The sequence below is a fragment of the Phocoena sinus genome, chromosome 14 (genome assembly GCF_008692025.1).
Source record: "Phocoena sinus isolate mPhoSin1 chromosome 14, mPhoSin1.pri, whole genome shotgun sequence".
Lineage (NCBI taxonomy): Eukaryota > Metazoa > Chordata > Mammalia > Artiodactyla > Phocoenidae > Phocoena > Phocoena sinus.
The window spans coordinates 77595225-77613491 of NC_045776.1; the positions used below are offsets into that span (position 1 = coordinate 77595225).

The 18267-nt window shown below is 43.3% G+C and overlaps 1 protein-coding gene across 1 annotated transcript in view; it reads left to right on the forward strand.

Moving 5' to 3' along the window:
- The window catches only part of FBXW8 (F-box and WD repeat domain containing 8), a 114455-nt gene that overhangs the window by 33394 nt on the left and 62794 nt on the right, over window positions 1-18267 (forward strand). The window contains exon 5 of the mRNA XM_032603687.1: window positions 11756-11913. Within this exon, the coding sequence (XP_032459578.1) occupies window positions 11756-11913 (158 nt within the window). The remainder of the gene's footprint in view (window positions 1-11755; window positions 11914-18267) is intronic.

Here is an 18267-nt window from a genome sequence, read left to right on the forward strand (position 1 = left end):
TTATGAATTTCTTATCTGGACACTAGTCCAGATGCCAGTCCTTCTTTTCCTGCCTCTCGTTCCCTCGAGGCCTGCTCAGCATTACAGATTATGCCAGCACAAAGCAAAGCGATGGCAGAGTTTAGTGGATCGATAAGGTGAAACTTGATCTGTGGGTCAGAGAGGCTCCTCATGGCCCCTCTTTCTAAGAGAACCTTACGTTTATGGCCTAGCATCAGATACTTCAATCTTGCTTGTATATAGAGCATTTTGTGTTTATCATTAAAATTTTATCTGGTGGTTACGATGCTTGTTTTCTGGGTCAGATCTTGAATCCCTTTTCATTTGAGACAGCGGTGTTTGTGGTTACCTCATTCCCAATCAATGTTGTGTTCACCAGGCTTTCTGCAGTTATGTATCTCCAAGAAGCTTCTTAAAGAGACAGTGGCCATCTCACCCTTTCCTTCTCTTTTACTTCTCTTTCATTTCTCCTATTTTTCTTCTTCCCTTCCTTCTTCTCTATTTTTTTACACAAGTAGAATCTGTTCAGACGCTTAGTTTTTTTATATCTGCAGCTAACCGATGTGACATTTTTGCATTTAAACCTGTAAAATGTATTTTATATAATTGATGAAGATTATGTTGCAGAATCTTGCCCCAGCTTCTTCCCAGCCTTTCAGTCCTTTTGTGCAAATGTTCCTGGATTGGAACTTCATTGCTTAGGCTTAGACTAATTTGTGTCACACTTAAGCTTAGAGCGAACCCAGTCTCGGCTCTGCCTTACTCTTCTTTGCGCGCAGAACCAGGGCACCCTTCAGATGCGCATTCACTCGGAAACGCGGAGACACTCGAGTCCCTGTCCAGTGAAAGGACCGGGACGCCTCTTACCTGAGGCTTGTTTTTCCAGCAGAGGAAACAGACGTTATTCTCAAAGCTTTTGATCTTTTACTCTTGAGTGTTTGCTTCCTTTCCTGTCTCATGGGTGATAGTTTTCCAGTTACCTTTTCCTGATGTTTGGAGCCTTTGAAATTTGTTTCCAACCTCCCTTTTTCCTCATTACTCTTCCCAGGGCACCTTTGGTTCCCCCCCACCCACCCCGCCACACTGTCCTAGTCACCTCTGACCATGTCTTTTTTTTAACTTGAGATGCTGTTTCCATACCATAAAATCCACCCTTTTAAATTGTGTAAGTCAGTGATTTTTAGTATATTCACAAGGTTGTGTAACTGCCCACCACTATCTAATTCTAGAACGTTTTCATTACCCCCAAAAGAAACCCAGTCCCTGTTTTTTCGCGCCCAGCTCAAGCCTTGCCTCCTCCCACAGGTTCCATGGGGCGCTAGCCTATTAGCGCCCCACTGCTGCTCTGCCCCAGCGTCTACCCTCCTCACACCTCCGGAGGGGTGATTATCTGCAGCTTATAGGACAGCTAATCACATGACCTTGAGGCTTCGCCTAAGCATTTTTGTCTTAACTTTACAGCCATGTATTTTTTTTTCAGTTAATTTGTAAGCGTCTTTTAAAACTAGAGGTGATATATAATATTTCATTAAATGCTCTGTAGTACTAATACATTTTTGTTAGTCTGAAAAAAAGCATTAACATTTGATAGACTCCCTTCCCCCCACCTGTATACTCCATGTTACGTGGGAAGCTGGAGGAATTCCTAATTTCTTTTGTCTGTTCTCCGATCTCTTAGTTTTTTTCAACTTAGAATCATACAGCTTGAAACCCGGAAGGAACTTAGAGATTCTCTTCCAAAACGCTCATTCTGGGTAAGGTAGCTGAGGCTCGGCAAGGTCCGGGGAGTGAGGCTGGCACCCGTGCCCTGCCTGCCCCGCTGTGCTTCTGCAGGGGGCGTGTGGAGAGCTGGGCCCCAGCGCTGCCTTCTGCAGCCCTCGCTCGCTACTCTGATGGCTTGGCTATTATAGCGTCACTTTGGTTTCTTTCATGGCATGTGTGGACCTTTCCTTTCTGTTAAAAATGAAAACAGTAATAAAACCACATTGTCTTTGCAAAACTATTAGAAAGTGGAGAAGAGAAATCCACCTAAATCCCAGCATGCTACCACAATTCCCGTTGTGGCTTTTGGTGTGTACAGTTTAGTTTTCTGCCTGTTTTTTTTTTTTTTTTTTTTTTTTTTTTTTGCTGTGCGCGGGCCTCTCACCGCTGTGGCCTCTCCCGTTGTGGAGCACAGGCTCCGGACGCACAAGCCCAGCGGCCATGGCTCACGGGCCCAGCCGCTCCGCGGCATGTGGGATCCTCCCGGACCGGGGCACGAACCCGTGTCCCCTGCATCGGCAGGCGGACTCTCAACCACTGCGCCACCAGGGAAGCCCTCTGCCTGTTTTTTAATACATATTTTAATTACTGGATTTAGGTGGATGGATTTTTATTTTTTCCAGATTAAGAAATTATTTTAGGGACTTCCCTGGCAGTCCAGTGGTTAAGACTCTGCACTTCCACTGCAGGGGGCACGGGTTCAATCCGTGGGTGGGGAACTAGGATCCTGAATAACGTGTGGCACAGCCAAAAAATTTTAAAAAAGAAATTATTTTAAAATGCCTTCATAATCCTCAACTTCTTTCCCATATAACTTTTTGCCTTGAAGTCTCTAAACCATCCCTCAAACCCAGTCTCCTGAGTACATCTTCCTTTTTTTCGGTCAGTGCCATAAATAAAGATAAAGATCAAGAGTTTTATCTTGTTGACTGTACCGTTTTCAAATGGTGGGGGCCATGTATTAAGCATGTTTGTAACCTCAGAGCCTAACACCAGTCCCAGCACCGAGGAAACTTTGGGGAAGGTATGTATAGAAGGAAAACTGCTTGCACTTCTGAGACCCTGCACTCTCTGAGCCTCCTTACCGCATCTTTGACTTACCAAGCTCTTAACTCTGGCCCTTCCTCGTGCCTCTCTGTGGTGTCATGTGGCCACCTAGCAGTGATATGCAGCATCCCAGAAAATACCAGAAACAGTGGTTTTCTTTGCTGGTCAGGTAAGTGGAAGTTCCTTCAACGGTGACTATGTAATTCAAATACAACCTTTACTTTGATTTTTTCTGGCTAAAATTTCCCATTTCTTTAACCTGAGAATAATTTGTGCTGAGAAGCCACCAATCTCTGCGATAAGCCACCTGTCTCTTTCTCTTAGAGCTCAGCCTCTGTCTGTGTTTTCTTTGTGATCTGGTAGCGTTCCTGAAATGCGGTGAGGTTTAGTGTGTGTCTTCCTTGGATTTAGAAGAAGAGATGTTATCTAGAAAGTTGGTTGATAATAAGTGATTAGGAAGCATGGTGTTTGTTTTTGTTTGTTTGTGGTGAGAGCTCCGAGGATTTTAGAATGTCTCTCAAATTATACGTTTATCATTGAGGGAAAAGACTAGAAGGGACGAGGCTATGACGGCATCCCAGTCCTGTTTTGTGAGGCCTAGACCGTCCTCTTTCTCCACAGTTGCACTCTGGGAGTTAAGGGTGTTGAAAACAGATGACATCATGAGTTCAGAAGGGTCACATTATAACCTGAGATGTAGGTCTAGGTATAATTTGCCAGGAATATATTCGCTTTACTGCCATCTAGTGAAGGAGAGCATCTCGGGTAAAACTTGCCAGAGAAAGTCAAGCGGGGGGCTCACTGGGAGCCTTGTGCCAGCTCTGCTAACCATTAAGCTATTAGCTCACGAGAAGCTTTTATCAGATGCCCAGGAGTATGGTGGTGTTTTGCAGTGAAGTCCCTCCTCACTGTTACTTAAGATTCATAAGTCTGAAGCGCTTCAGTTTGCGTAAGAAAGCATACTATTCACATTACAGGACCATTTCCCGCCCCCCCCGCCCCCGTTTTGGTTTTAAAAAACATCAAGCCCCCTCTTTGCGTCAACGTTTTTCTCAACACTCCTAAATGCCTCTCCTTCCGTTTTCTACTGTGGTGATCTGCCTTTTTAGGGTGCAACTCCTGCCTTGACTGGAAGGAACAGTGACTGTGTATCCATGTTTCTTCTCTGTCAAGTGTGGTTGGAGGGAAAACTGGATCGTCTGATGTCACCAAGTGCTAGGTGTCTTCTTTCCCTGAAAAGTACTCAGTTGTCCTGTTTGGTCTCCTGCACTTCCTCCATATCCATTCCCTCTGAGGCAAGTGACACCAAGCAAAACCACACCCACGTCTCTAGCAGCCAAGTGGCCTCTGGCTGTCGTTCTGGCTTTCATCCTTCCTAGAGCTCTGTCTGTCACAACCTGGACGGAGTCGAGAGGGTTGCCAGTCTTATGTAGACATGAAGCAACATTTTGAGCTTCCAGTTTATATATGTAAAATTTGGTGTCTGAATCTCTTTGGTTCACTTTGCCTATTGACACTTTATTGGAATGTTATCATTGTTTATAATTAAGAACTGTTGGAAAATAATAGTTCAGACATAGGCACGTGTCTAAGGTAACTTGAAATATCTTGCTTTTAGCCATTTTTTCTCCACGTTTCCCACTAATTAAAAATGTGCCTTTGTATTGACCATGTACCATGCCAAAATATGGCTTTGATCTGAAATAGTGTGTATTTGCCCTGAATTTTACAACACTTGCTATTCAGGAGCTGAGGACCTCAAGGATGGTGTTTATAATACTCTAGCTTCATGTGAATGTATAAAAATGGATAATACATAGGATTAGCTTGAGGCTCTTGAGATGATAACAGATGCTTTGTAAATACAGATTGGTGATAAAAATTGCATTAGATAAATGTCACCCCATATTTATACTTACTAAGGACTTGCTTTCTGTCTTTTTAAAAAACTGTTTCTCTTGGCAGTTCCTTTCAACCTTGCGTTTTATAGACTTTGTGCTGCCGCTTATTATGACATTGGATTGTTTCCCATAAGGAATTCGATCATTACCCATTAGGGACCTCTTTTTATAAATACTTTTATTTATTTTCTGCTGAGAGGTATACATGCTTTTCTGGTAAGTCTGAGGTAAGATATTGATAAGAGACCAGAGGAGAGCTTTACATTTATTATATCCTTAATGAAGGAGCTCCAGAATATCCTTAATAAATACTGGTGAACTCATGACTGCATTTATCCATCTCTGGTTCTCCAAGGAATAATGGGAAGGGCCACAGCTACAGTAACTCTGCATAATCATCATTGACTCTCACTCTATTGATTGTGATTAACCAAGATGCATGGAAAACAGTTTTAAGTGTGTAGTGCGTGGATCTCGTAAGGTCCATTAAGATGTTCATTATTTTTCAATTGATGCATCTTAAGCTGCACTTGATGTTTGTAGTAGAGCATTTCCACAGAAAGACTGCGCCGTGGGATCGAGCTCATTTTGTTAATTGCATAATACAACACAGTCATGTTTCATAGAAAACAGTAAATACTCTTGCTTTCATTGATTTGTAATCTTTGGTATTACTAAAGAAAGTATGGAGTATGTGTGACTAGCTCCTAAAACCTCTGCATGTTAAGGGCATAATGAACATTTCTTGAAATGTGGGTACTGCACTTGTAGGGGCCTCTGCCTAATTGCTTTGTAGGCTTTAAACCACTTCCATCTTCTGAGTTTAAGTCAGAATCGTTCATTCAGTATGTACTAAGCACAGATGAATACTGCAGACACATTCCTTGTTGAGGGGAGGGGTACACATCCCTTGCTTTCCTTGCTGAGGGGAGGGGTACACATCCCTTGCTCATAGGCCAAAGGGATCCAGTTACAGGTGGTTACAGGACAGTGTGAGAGAGGTTAGGGTAGGGGAAGAGCGGGCACCCTAACACACTGGGGAGAGGCACCTAGTGTAGGCTCCAAGTCAGGCAGGGTTTCTCCTGAGAAGTGACTTCTCAGTTGAGTCTGGAAGGGATGACTAGGAGTTGGCCAGGCAGAGTTTTTATTTATTTATTTGGCTGCACCAGGTCTTAGTTGCGGCACGCAGCCTCCTTTAGCTGTGGCATTCGGCACCTAGTTCCCCGACCAGGGATCGAACCCGGGCCCCCTGCGTTGGGAGCGTGGAGTCTTACCCACTGGGCCACCAGGGAAGTCCCCAGGCAGAGTTTTGTATGGAGTAAGGACGCAAGTAACTTGCATAGATTCCGTGGCTCCTCACTCCCAAACCAATGGTGGGCATGAAAAATCCGTTACAGCATTTATTTTTCTGGTGAGTTGGATGGAATACAGCTTCAGAATCCTTCTCAACACAGGGCTGTAGGCAGCCACTACAGATTTATTGGATTTGACACACAAATGAAACCATTTGCTGTTCCTGGCCTGAGGCCTCATAACAAGGCTCCTTTTGGCTGCTGTGAGTACTTGATCAGAATAGACTTGTGACTTTGGGGGTGGCTGTGTGACTGTGGTCCTGTAGAGGGTGAAGTTTTACCAGCCATCCCACATGTGCTCCCACATCACCTGTGAAGCATGTGTAGGCGGCACCTTTGCATCTGCCCAGTCCCACGCCCCTTGCCAGCATACTGAGCTTTTTTGTTGTTGGCTTCTTGCCTTCCAGTTGAGCTGTAGTGGTAGAATTGATGAGTTAGGGTCAGGGGCTATGTCCGGCAAGCCTGAGTCACAGTATTGAAAACAGTAAATTCCTTATATTGCACTTAAATGGGGATGGTTCTTAAAAGCCGTATGTGTTTACAGACACTCATCGGAGGAGGCAGAGTGACTTGTTGGCTAAAGCAGCAGTTAGAGAAAAGCCTGGGGACCCGGTTTGACCCCAGCTGTGCCATTAAAATGTTTCTTGTGACCTTGGGTAAGTCACTTAACCTGACTACCAGATTCTTAAAACAGTGCCCCAGGTTGTTGTGAAGAGCCTTGAAAAAAATTTTTTTAGCAAATCACTGGCAGCTGGAAGCAAAATGGAACCATCCCCCCCACAGCTCCCACCTGCTTGGCTCCTTAGAGGAGGAGAAAGGTTCAAGGTTGTTTACAGCTGTACAGCACTTCTTCCATTTTCTTCAGGTCTCCTAGTCCAAATAAGCAGTCTGCTTATTGGAAATGTACTAGTTAATGAAAGCTCTTCCGTGGTAAATCATTTTAAATTGGCAGTTGCTCTGGTGTGCAGAGCTTGAAAGAGGCTCTATTCCCATTCTTTCAACAAAAAATCAGCTGTGGTCTCTGACCTATTTATTTGGAGGTAAACTCAATGTTGCCAAGCATAAAAAAAGACTGGGAAAAGCATACAGCTTCACTGGTCCGTGCCGTGGCCCGGGATGTCCTTACTTGTTTGGAAAAGGCTTCTTTCTTCCTTAGTTTTTCTTTAGTGTTCTTACATCAGCTAATATATTAGTCGCAGTTGTACTTTGCACAGACACTAATTAGAGAGCCATCAACATTGGGGTCCAAAGGCTTACTGACAATGCAACTGTCATAGTGGTGTCTTAATTGGTTGAGTGTAATTGTCATTAGGCAGCCATAAAGACATCTGGAGCTCTGGAGAAAAATCAGCCCTTTTCCCTACCTCCCTTTCCTATCTGTTCTTGCTTCTCCTGGCCAACGTTATTAAGTGCTTTTAGATCACATTTAGAGTTTGGTCCAGGTCCCTCTGCCCCAACCAGTGTTCTACCCTCATGAAAATGTCTGTTTCTTTAGCGCGAGTTCATTAACACAGTCTGAGCACCACTGCTGTGGTTGCTTTCATGTGTTAGATTTTAGAGCCTGTTGCCGAGTCATCGTGTAGTACCTGCTGAAATGGGATATTTATTCTCTTTTCCCATCATAAAGGAGACACCGAGTCTTTTATATTTGCCTTGTGAGTTGTTTTGCAGCATTTATGCTATTATCATGCTTTTTGGCCATGAAGAATGGAGTTGATTTAAATGGATATATATGGAAAATTTCATGTTTACCAAAATAATTTAGCTTCTTCCGTGTTGTATAGAGAGGTTTTAATCAGTTTGGAAGTAAATGCAAGAAGTCTGATGCATCTCAATGCACGCATTCCGGGTGTTTCACTGATCATTAGCACTAGAAGGTGGGCAGCAGAAAGGAGATGCCACTCAAAGCAGCTGGGGACCCCCTTCTTTCAGCTGTGTGTAAGGCACTGTGATGGAGGCTGTGGCATTGAGGTAGGGTGTTCACGAGGACTTCACGGTCAGGGTGAGGAGACGTGGGATATAGCAGTGAACGCCATTTCTTCAGGTCCAAGGGCGCAGTAGTTGAGTCAGAGAGGCTTCATGGAGGAGGAGGGCCTGGGCTAGGCCTTGAGATGTTGGTGGGCTTGAGTGAGGTAGGTTGTTCTCAATCTTGGTGGCACGTTGGGAAACACTGTTGTCTGGTTCCACCCCTAGAGATTCAGATTTCATTGATCTGGTGTGCCCTTGGGTATTGGGAGTTTTAAAAGCATCCCAGGTGACTCTAATGTGTAGCCAAGGTTGACCCACCCAGCTGGTTCATGGGGAGGGAAGGAGCTCCAGAAAGGTGGAGCCAAGGTGCAGAGACACCTATGGTGTGGAAGCCAGTGAACGGCAGGCCTGGCTAGAGGCCAGCTCATGCTAAGGAAGAGGAGAAAGTGAGGCTGGAAGAGGGGTGGAGGCCAGTTTGTGGAGAGTTCTCAGTGCCTGCCCGGTAGTTAAAGCTTCATTCAGTGTGGATTTACAGCCTCAGGATTTACAGAGGGCTCCCTAGGTGTTAAGTACTATCGTAGTTCTACTGTTCTGGTCACTGGATCAACATCAGTGAGCAAGACCCAACCCCTGACCTTAGAAGCCTGTGGGTTCGTAGGGGAGACGAACAGTCAGATGACTACACACGTACTCACACAGTTGCCACTCGAGGAAAGTCTAGGCTGCTGTCATGGTAGATGATAAGGCTCGGGGTCTAGTGTGGAGGGAGAGGGAGAGAGGGAGAGAGATCCGCGTAGTCAGGTATTTTTGAGGGCTTGGCTGGTGCGGGGCTGGTTGCAGGTGGGCGAGGCTCAGGAGTGAGGAGGCTGCCGTGGGGCGGCCGGGAGCTGATGCGGGAGCGGGACCCGGTGGCAGACGGGGAACGAGAAGGGCAGGAAGGGCGTGCTGACCGCATGTATAGCAGTGTGGGTGGCCGGGGAAGGGAGGTATGGAGGAGCCCCTCGGTTTTGTACCAGTGACCTGGGATGGATGCTGTCACCGACAGAATCAGGAACTTGCAACAGGCCAGTCTGGTTGTGGGCTGAGGCTTTTTGAGGAGAGCACGTGTTTAATTTTAGGTGGGTGGAATTGCAGTGGGAAGGGGACAACCTCATGGAAGAAGAGGCTGGTCAGGAGCCTTTTAGATGTTAAAAGATGCTCCTCTCTGTGTGATCTCTGCCCTCCGTCTTTCCTCTTCCCCGAAAGAGAGAGACACATTGTATTTCATAGCTCACGGTTGTGTGGTTCAGCAGTTTTTCAAGTTTTGGTTTGGTTGTTGTTGCTTTACCTTGGAACTCCTTGTGTAAAGGGAGCTTGCGGATGGTGGCGCTCAGGCCACCCAAATCCTGTCCTCTGTATCCACTAAGGGGGCACCTCAGAGGACCACGTGAAGACGGCTGGTGTGGTCCCATATGCAGGTCATAAGAAACAGAGTGACCGAGACTGATGGAAAGGACATACGTTTTCCTGGTTTGTATACTTCTTTCTCTCAAAGTTCCTGAGTCCTCTGATCTCCTGAGTTCCCTCTGTCTTTCACTTACCTTCTCTGTATTTCTGAAAGATGTTGCCATCCTTCTTACCCTTCTTTTCTGAATTGGCCGGTTCCTTTCACATAGAATTTAACCTTAAGAATTTAATAATCATACACAGCCTAGAAATTCAACCATGTTATCTCTGTTGAGTGTCTCTGTTGCTAAGCATGTGGCCTTATTGCAGGGAATGCTTGAGTCATTTTTAGGGTGTCAGGGTGAGCCTGGTAGCTTTGGTGCAGTGCGGTGTGTGTTCTTATGGAGGTTTCCTCATTGAAGGTGATATGGAGCTCTGCCTGGAGGGTCTGGGAGCCAGCGGCCGTGGCGATATCGATAGATGCCTTTGCTTGTGCATCGCCAGGTGTAATGACACTCACGGAGTGAGCGGTTCTGTTTACTGGAGGATCAGTGGTCAAACAGAGGCCCATCAGTCCAGTTTTAGAAAGCACGTCTCTCCTATTTGCCTCTTTACACTACGCATACACTCTCCAGTCACTGTCCTACAGGGAGAGAGTCCAGTGCTCCAACCTAGAGAATGTGTGTGACAGAATGGCCTTTGAATTCATAATGTACGTATTTGCTGTCAACTAATAATTTGAGGGAAACACTGCTACGTTTAGTAAATGAAGCATTCCTGAATCAGAATATTCCCAGTTTCTTTATTAAGAAACCTCGCATGAGAAATTCATCTATAAGCACTTCATAGATGCATCATGTCATAGACTTAAGTAATTAAATAAATCTTGGAGTTATCTTGTTCGATTCTACACTTGTAATGTGAGATCAAAGAAAACTATGGCTTGGCCTCAGGAAGACTGAACACCTTTACGGTTGTCTGCCTGTCTCTGTGTTTGTGGGGGTTCATCATGAGACTCACCCCGTTTCTTTTTTTTTTTTAATCTTTATTGGAGTATAATTGCTTCACAATGCTATGTTAGTTTCTGTTGTACAACAGAGTGAATCAGCCATATGCATACATATATCCCCATATCCCCTCCCTCTTGAGCCTCCCTCTAGGTCGTCACAAAGCACCGAGCTGATCTCCCTGTACTCAGCCATCAAAAGAAAGAAAATTGAGTTATTTGTAGTGAGGTGGATGGACCTAGAGTCTGTCATGCAGAGTGAAATAAGAGAAAGAGAAAAACAAATACCGTACGCTAACGCATATATATGAAATCTAAAAAAAAAAAAGGTACTGATGAACCTAGTGGCAGGGCGGGAATAAAGACGTAGACATAGAGAATGGACTTGAGGACATGGGACCGGAGGGGGGAGGTGGAAGCTGGGGTGAAGTGAGAGGAGCATCGATATACATACATTACCCCGTTTCTAACGTGCTTTCCCACCGTTGCTTTACATGTTGAATCAGACCCCCTGTAGCAGATGTGAAGAACTTAGTGTAGACACCTCAGTGGCAGCCAGCGCACCACCTCATCATCTGGCCGTTCCATTATCTTCGGGGCCTGGTGTCTGCGCAGGTTCCGGCCCTGCCTTGGCGTTGATGGAGTGAGGCATTTGCTGCGGTGGCAGGTGTAATCGGAGAGAGTGAGCGCTCCTGTCCTCTAAGCGGGCGAAACCAGGGTGTGTCATACATGTTGGCAAGAGCTTTTCATGAGAAGGCAGCACTGTCTGGCTGCTAAAGGCAAGATTTAATTGTTTCAGCAAATCAATTAGTCTTTAGGGACTTTAATCAGTCAAATCTGATGCATGGATGAAGTACTAGAAAGCTTGTGCCTGTAAGACCATTAGTCCTTAGCAGTTCCCTTTCTGTCTTTCACGTGTGTGCGTCTGTGTATAAATAGCGTGGCTTCTACACATTTCTGCTAGTGATCCCTTTACTGGGAGGACTTAAGGTAGCAGATTGGTTATAATAGTCAAAAAGGAAAAACAAGGAGATCTTGCTACCCAATTGTTTATTACAGTATTCTCACTTGAAATTGTCCCCATTGTGCTACGAGAACAGGAAACGTGCTCTTGGCCTTTCTGTTACGGAGTTGCCATTTCCTCTTGTTGGAGTGACTCATGTAAACAGTGTTGCAGCAGTGGCTCCACACCGGCTAGATCTGACTCCTCTGTCGTTTTAAGGCTTCCCCATTCTCTCCACGGTGGCCCTGCTCTTCACTCCCCATTTGGAACCAAGCGTGTCCTTCTTTTCCAGATATACATCAGGGGACGTGAGGGTGTGGGACACCCGCACCTGGGACTACACAGCCCCCTTCCTGGAATCAGACTACGAGGAGGATGAGCCTGGAATGCAGCCATATGTCTCCTTTGTGAGGATAAACAGCTCGCTGGCGGTAGCGGCTTATGAGGATGGTAAGTAACCACAAGCCTCCTCCCTGTTAAGGAAAAAAAAAGCTTGACAGAAATTAAGCAGCTGTGGCCGGCTCCACCCATAATCCCTCCGTACATACATGTGGGAACACACATGTTCACACACACACCCTTATTCTTGCCTTTATGTGAAGAAGTTGGCCAATAACCCTCAATGCATTAGTAGGCATTGGAACACAGCGCCCTTTCAAACTGGTGTTTAATTCCTACTGGAACTGTAGGGCTAGGTTTTAGAGCCAGACAAGGCTGGCCAAGCCATCTTAAGCAAATAACTTGTTTGGTGTTAAATATACTTGGCCTACTTTTCCTTTCGTCTCTGCTTGATCCAAAGGAAAGAGTGAAAAGAGGATAGACATAGATAATCTATTGACAAATATGGAAATAGAAAAATAAAGGTAGGCAGGGCCTACCTTTTCCTGGCACTTACATACCATACGAGATAATTTATGGTAATACGTTGTCTCTCTGGGACCAAAAGAATTCTTTTTGTGTGTGGGCAGCTGTAGATTTACAGAACTAGGTGAGAAGAGTCTAATAATTGTGATGGCTGTGATATTGTATACTACCTCTCATGCGCCTAACTTCCATTATGTTGTAAAGTTTGAGTCTCCAAAAGCTTTGCCTCCCCACTTGCCGGAAAGCCGGATCACAAGATATTGCAGGATGTTAGCGTTCCTGTCACGGCGTGGTTGCAGATCTTCAAAGGTAGCTCAGAGGGACAAAACTGTAGTAAAGGACCTAATGGGGAATTTTATTTCCATATGCCATTTAAGAAATAAAAATTAGAGCTGAAATATTAAATATTTTCATTTTATTACTTTAACATGAACTCTGTTTTTTTGGTTTGACATTAGTTGGGCACCATTGATGGATTTTCCTTTCAGCCTCTAGAAATTCAGCTAAGCTGTTTCTGGGGTATGTCATAGTTCGTGTATGTTTGTTAACATCCTGGATAGATAACATAAGAGCAGCTTGAGTGTGATTCCTATGTGCCGAATTATCAATGAGGTTTTTTTCAAACAACTATGCAGAAGTTGTAATACTTTTAAGTTAGAATCATATACAGTTTTAGAACCATCCAGTAGCCTCTTCCTGCCACACACACATTCTTCTTCAGATCGGGAAACTGAGGTCCAGAGAAGCCGACTAAGTTATTTCCTTGAGGTTGAATCATTCATCAGTCGCAAATCGAGAACTTTGGTTGTGTCTTCTGGGCCATGCCAGGGATGTAGTGCTGTTTATGTAATAACTCCACAGAGACACTTATAAAGAGGTGCATCTCAGTTTTTTGCACCCTCACATCTCATATCTTGTGAGCTTGAAAATAGAGTTTTTGGTGATGTGCAAGTGTGCTGCCGGTTTTAGTTTGTTGGTTAGAATTGTAGTTGTCACCCTTATCCCTGTCGTTGCACAGAAATAATAGGAAGCCTTGTAGATAGGCTAGAGAAACTTCTTTTTTCAGTAAATACTTGGCAAATAATTGTCATAATGTATTTTAAATACTTGGTTTAAAAAAATTTCGTAGTTAAAATTCAAAGCACGAAAGGATAATATATTAAAAAAAATGTATACAAAAAGAAGTTGAAGTGTTCCTCCCTGCTCCCCTACTCCTAGTTCCTCTCACGTTTCACACGTATGTCCCACTCTGTGTACTCTTCTGCATGTTGATTTTTCACCTAATGACACATCTTGGGATCTTTCCATATTAGCACTTATAGGTAAACCTGTTCTTTTTCAGCTTGTGTAGTATTGCACTATGTGGCTGTACTATAATTTATTTATTAGGGCCCTTAACGATGCACATTTGGATTGGTTGTTGTTGTTGTTGTTATGAAAAGCAGTGCTGCAAAACAATATCCTTGAACAAGTATCGTGATGGACTTACGCAAGTGTAGTCACAGAGTAAATTACCAGTAATACCGGATTGGAGGCTACAGATGCTTTACGTTTTGATAAATGCTGCCAGATTGCCCTCCAAAAAGGTTTCACTAGTTTATAGTCTCACTAAAAGTATATGAGAATGACTGCTTCCTCATGCTTGTCTGATAGGTGGACATGGTATTTCACTGTTGTTTTTGTTTACCTTTCTTTATATAAGTATATATGAACATCTTTTCATTGTGTTTTTAGGTGTTTGTATTTCTTTCTCTGCAAATTGTTTCCCCATTTTCTTTGGGTTGTTACCTTCTGCAGTTGAAAATAAAGGGCTAAGGAAATAACCCTTGTCATTGATTTTAAATATTTTTTCAATTTGTCCCTTATTCTTCAATGGACTTTGTTTATGGTTTATTTTTCTAGACAGTCGTTATTTATGTATGTGAATTTAATTTTTTAATCCATAAATGAGTGGGTTTTATTTTGTAATTTAATGCATTTGACTAAGTAATACATTTTAAGGGATGTAAGGTCAAGCTAATATATAAAGTTATGCATTGCAAAGTCTTGCTTCTACCCATTTTTGTCCACTCCATTCTAAAGCAACCATATTTTTTAGTTTGTTTTCTATCCTTCCAGTATTTCTTTATTGTAAATACAAGTAAGTATTAGTATCTATTCACATTCTCTCCCCGCCCCCCTTTTTTTCTTTTTTTGGCTGCTTTGGGTCATCTTTGCTGCGCGTGGGCTTTCTCTAGTTTTGGTGAATGGGGGCTACTCTTCGTTGTGGTGTGCAGGCTTGTCATTGCGGTGGTTTCTCTTGTTGCAGAGCACGGGCTCTAGGGGCGTGGGTTTCAGTAGTTGTGGCGCACGGGCTTAGTTGCTCCGCAGCATGTGGGATCTTCCTGGACCAGGGAACGAACCTGTGTCCCCTGCATTGGCAGGCGGATTCTTAACCACTTCGCCACCAGGGAAGTCCCTCCCCAACCTTTTTAAACAAAAGATAGCGTACTACTTTATATCATGCCATACCTTGGTTTTTTTTCACTTAATGGCGTATCTTTTTTAATTGTATAAATTTGACATGTAACATTTTGTAAGTTTAAGGTGTACACTGTGTTACTTTGATACATTTATATACTGTAATATGACTGCCATTGTAGTGATATTTATCACATTACATAATTATAGTACAATATTGTTATCTGTATTCATTATACTATACATTAGAACCCTGTGGTTTATTCACCACTTGTTACAAGTTTGTACCTTTAAACACCATCAGTCTTATCCCGCCTGTTCCTGCCCCCCCCCCCCCCCCATCCCGTAACCACCGTTTTACTCCGTTTTTTTAAACAGGTTTGACTTTTTTAGATTTCACATGTAGGTGATACCATACAGTTCTTGTCTTTCTCTGTCTGACTTATCTCACTTAGCATAATATGCTCAAAGTCCATCCGCGTTGTTGAAAATGGCAGGATTTCCTTCTTTCTCATGGCTGAATAATGTTTTATTGTGTCTGTATACCACGTCTTTTTTATCCATTCATCCACTGATGGGCATTTGGCTTGTATCCATATCTTGGCTATTGTAAATAATGCTGTAATAAACCTGGGAATGCTTACATCTCGTTAATGACACAGTTTGAAACGTTGTCCACGTCAGTTTATGGAGAAGATGCTCCTTTTTCATGGTATTCCATTGTGTACACACACTGTGGTTTATTTACACAGTCCTTTATTGAGGAACAGTTATGTTATGCTTTTGCTATTACAGTGTGATAGTGAAAAGCCTTGTACGTAAGACATTTCATGTGAATGCAGGAAGGATTATTTCCTACAAAAATGTCTGGGTCAAAAGGTCGATGCGAATGGGCTTATATTATTTTGCACTCGAACCAGCAGGGTATGAAGTTGTGCCCATTTTCTCAGCAAAGTATGTTTCAAACTGTTCAGTATTTGTCACTTTGATAGATAAGAAATGGTATCCAAATGTTTCAACTTACATTTCTCTTAGTGTGAGAGAGGTTGAATTTTTTCACATGTGTACCTGCTACTTGTAATTCTTTTTTCTTCTGTTACTGTTAGGGCTTTAATAAAAATTTTTTTTTATTGAGATGATACTATATAAATTTCAGGTGTACAACATAGTGATTCACAATTTTTAAAGGTTGTACTCCATTTATAGTTATTATAAAATATTGACTGTATTCCCTGTGCTGTACAATATATCCTGGTAGCTTATTTATTTTATACATAGTAGTTTGTGCCTCTTAAACCCCTACTCCCGGTAGTAACCACTAGTTTATTCTCTGTATCTGTGAGTCTGCTTTTTTGTTGTATTTGCTAGTTTGTTGTATTTTTAAGATTCCACATATAAGTGAGATCATACAGTATCTGTCTTTCTCTGTCTGACTTATTTCACTTACCATAATGCCCTCTAAGTCCATCCGTGTTGTTGCAAATGGCAAAATTCCATTCTTTTTTATGGCTGAGAAGTATTCCAGTGTGTGTGTGTGTGTGTGTGTGTGTGTGTGTGTACACCACATCTTCTTTACCCATTCATCTGTTAATGGGCAATTAGGTTGCTTCCATATCTTGGCTATTGTAAGTAATGCTGCTATGAAGATTGGAGTGCATGTATCTTTTCAAATTAACGTTTTCATTTTTTTCAAATATATACCCAGGAGTGGAATTGCTTAGTCATATGGTAGTTATAATTTTAGTTTTTTGAGGAACCTCCATACTGTTTTCCACAGTGGCTGCACCAATTTACATTCCCACCAGCAGTGTATAAGGGTTCCCTTTTCTCCACATCCTCGCCAACATTTGTTATTTGTGTTCTTTTGGATGATAGCGTTATGGCTTATCTTTATATTTGAATCTTGACCAGTATAGAGTTCATCCTAGAATAGTATATGAATCTGATTGTATCTTTCCAGCATCTCTTATTAGAAAGCCCATCTCTACTTCACTGGTTTGAGGTGCTGCCTTTACAAGTTTTTGCATATGAAACTCTTACTATTTCTGTCTGTTTCTGGATGTTACATTCTGTTCAGTTGATCTGTCTAGTTGTTTACACTTACATCATCACATTTGTCTGTCTTATTATTTTGGGTTTCATTTTGCCCTTCTGTGGGTAAAATCTATAGTACTTCCTTGGCTGCATCATTTACACTGAAATCTTTGCTTTGTCTTGAATTTCTTTTGGTATTTGGATTGTTTCTTTGATAAAAGCTCTTGTGTTTTCTTGCTCCTCTCTCACTCAGCTTGTTTTACCAGTCTGATGGGAATTGTTACTTTCTGAGATAAGCAACAGCTTCTCATTCCCCCCTCCAACCTTACCCCAGACCTCAGGTAGCATTGTCTTTGGTCTTACTTCAGTTTAACAGATTGTCACTGTGCTATCTGTACCAACATACTCCTGAGTAACTACTTCTGGCCAAAGACAGGTTGAAGTAATCAAACACACATTTTGTATTGCTTCTTTCTAGGAGCAGGGAACATGCGCTTCTTAGGCAGTGCCATAGCTAGCACAAAGGAAATTCACCTCATGAGGTCTGAAATTCGTGACTGTGCCCCACAGAAAAGAAGAATAAGATAATAAAATGAGCCAGTGAACTTCAGCTCCCTGTTTGTGCCAAAGGGAAGATCTGTAGCCATTGAGACCCCCTTGATGGTCTGTCTGTACACATATTCTCCGCAGAAGGAGTCAGGTCCAGAGGGGGAGATAGAAACTGCTTTGGGAAAAAGTTAGTCATCCCCACGTCCTTCTTAGCCTCCTGGCCCTGCAGGAACACTGTACCACCCACCTGGGGTGTTGAGATTTGGCAAGATGATCCACAGTTGTGAGTTTTTGAATTCCAACCCACTGGCCTCATATTTCTTCTGCCTTGTTTCCGATTGTCAGCACTGGCCGTCCTCCAGTTTGATTTTACCACTAATTGTGTTGCACGTTACCGTACCGAAATGAATCAAATCAAAATGCTTTTCCTGGAGCATTAGATAAAGCAGGCGAAGGTTCTGAGTAATGAGCAGATGCTACTAATGCAGGGACAGTGCAGACCTTGCCAGGACTCCATCTGCTCCATGCTTGCCTGCCTTTGGCCTGGAGCCACAGCATTGGGGAATGGCAGCATACTCGAAACCCGCTCCCTGTTCAGAGTTTGTCACGAAAACTCACTCTTCGGTGAGAAATGAGATTACACACTTCTTAGGTGCAAAGAAGTTCTTATTTGTGCCCCTCTGCGGAGAGAGGAGAGACAAGACCTAGTGCACATTAGCATGTGGAAGCCTAGATAGGACAGCCAACAGTCGTCTTTCTGTGGTGCCATCAAGCAAGGCAAAGTGGCTTATCCACTCCTGCAGCACTCCTAGTGCAATTGTCTGAATGCACGCATGCTCCATTGTCCAGGGCTGTGCCTGACCTGGGCTGAAGTGACTGATTTCTCATTTACTCTCG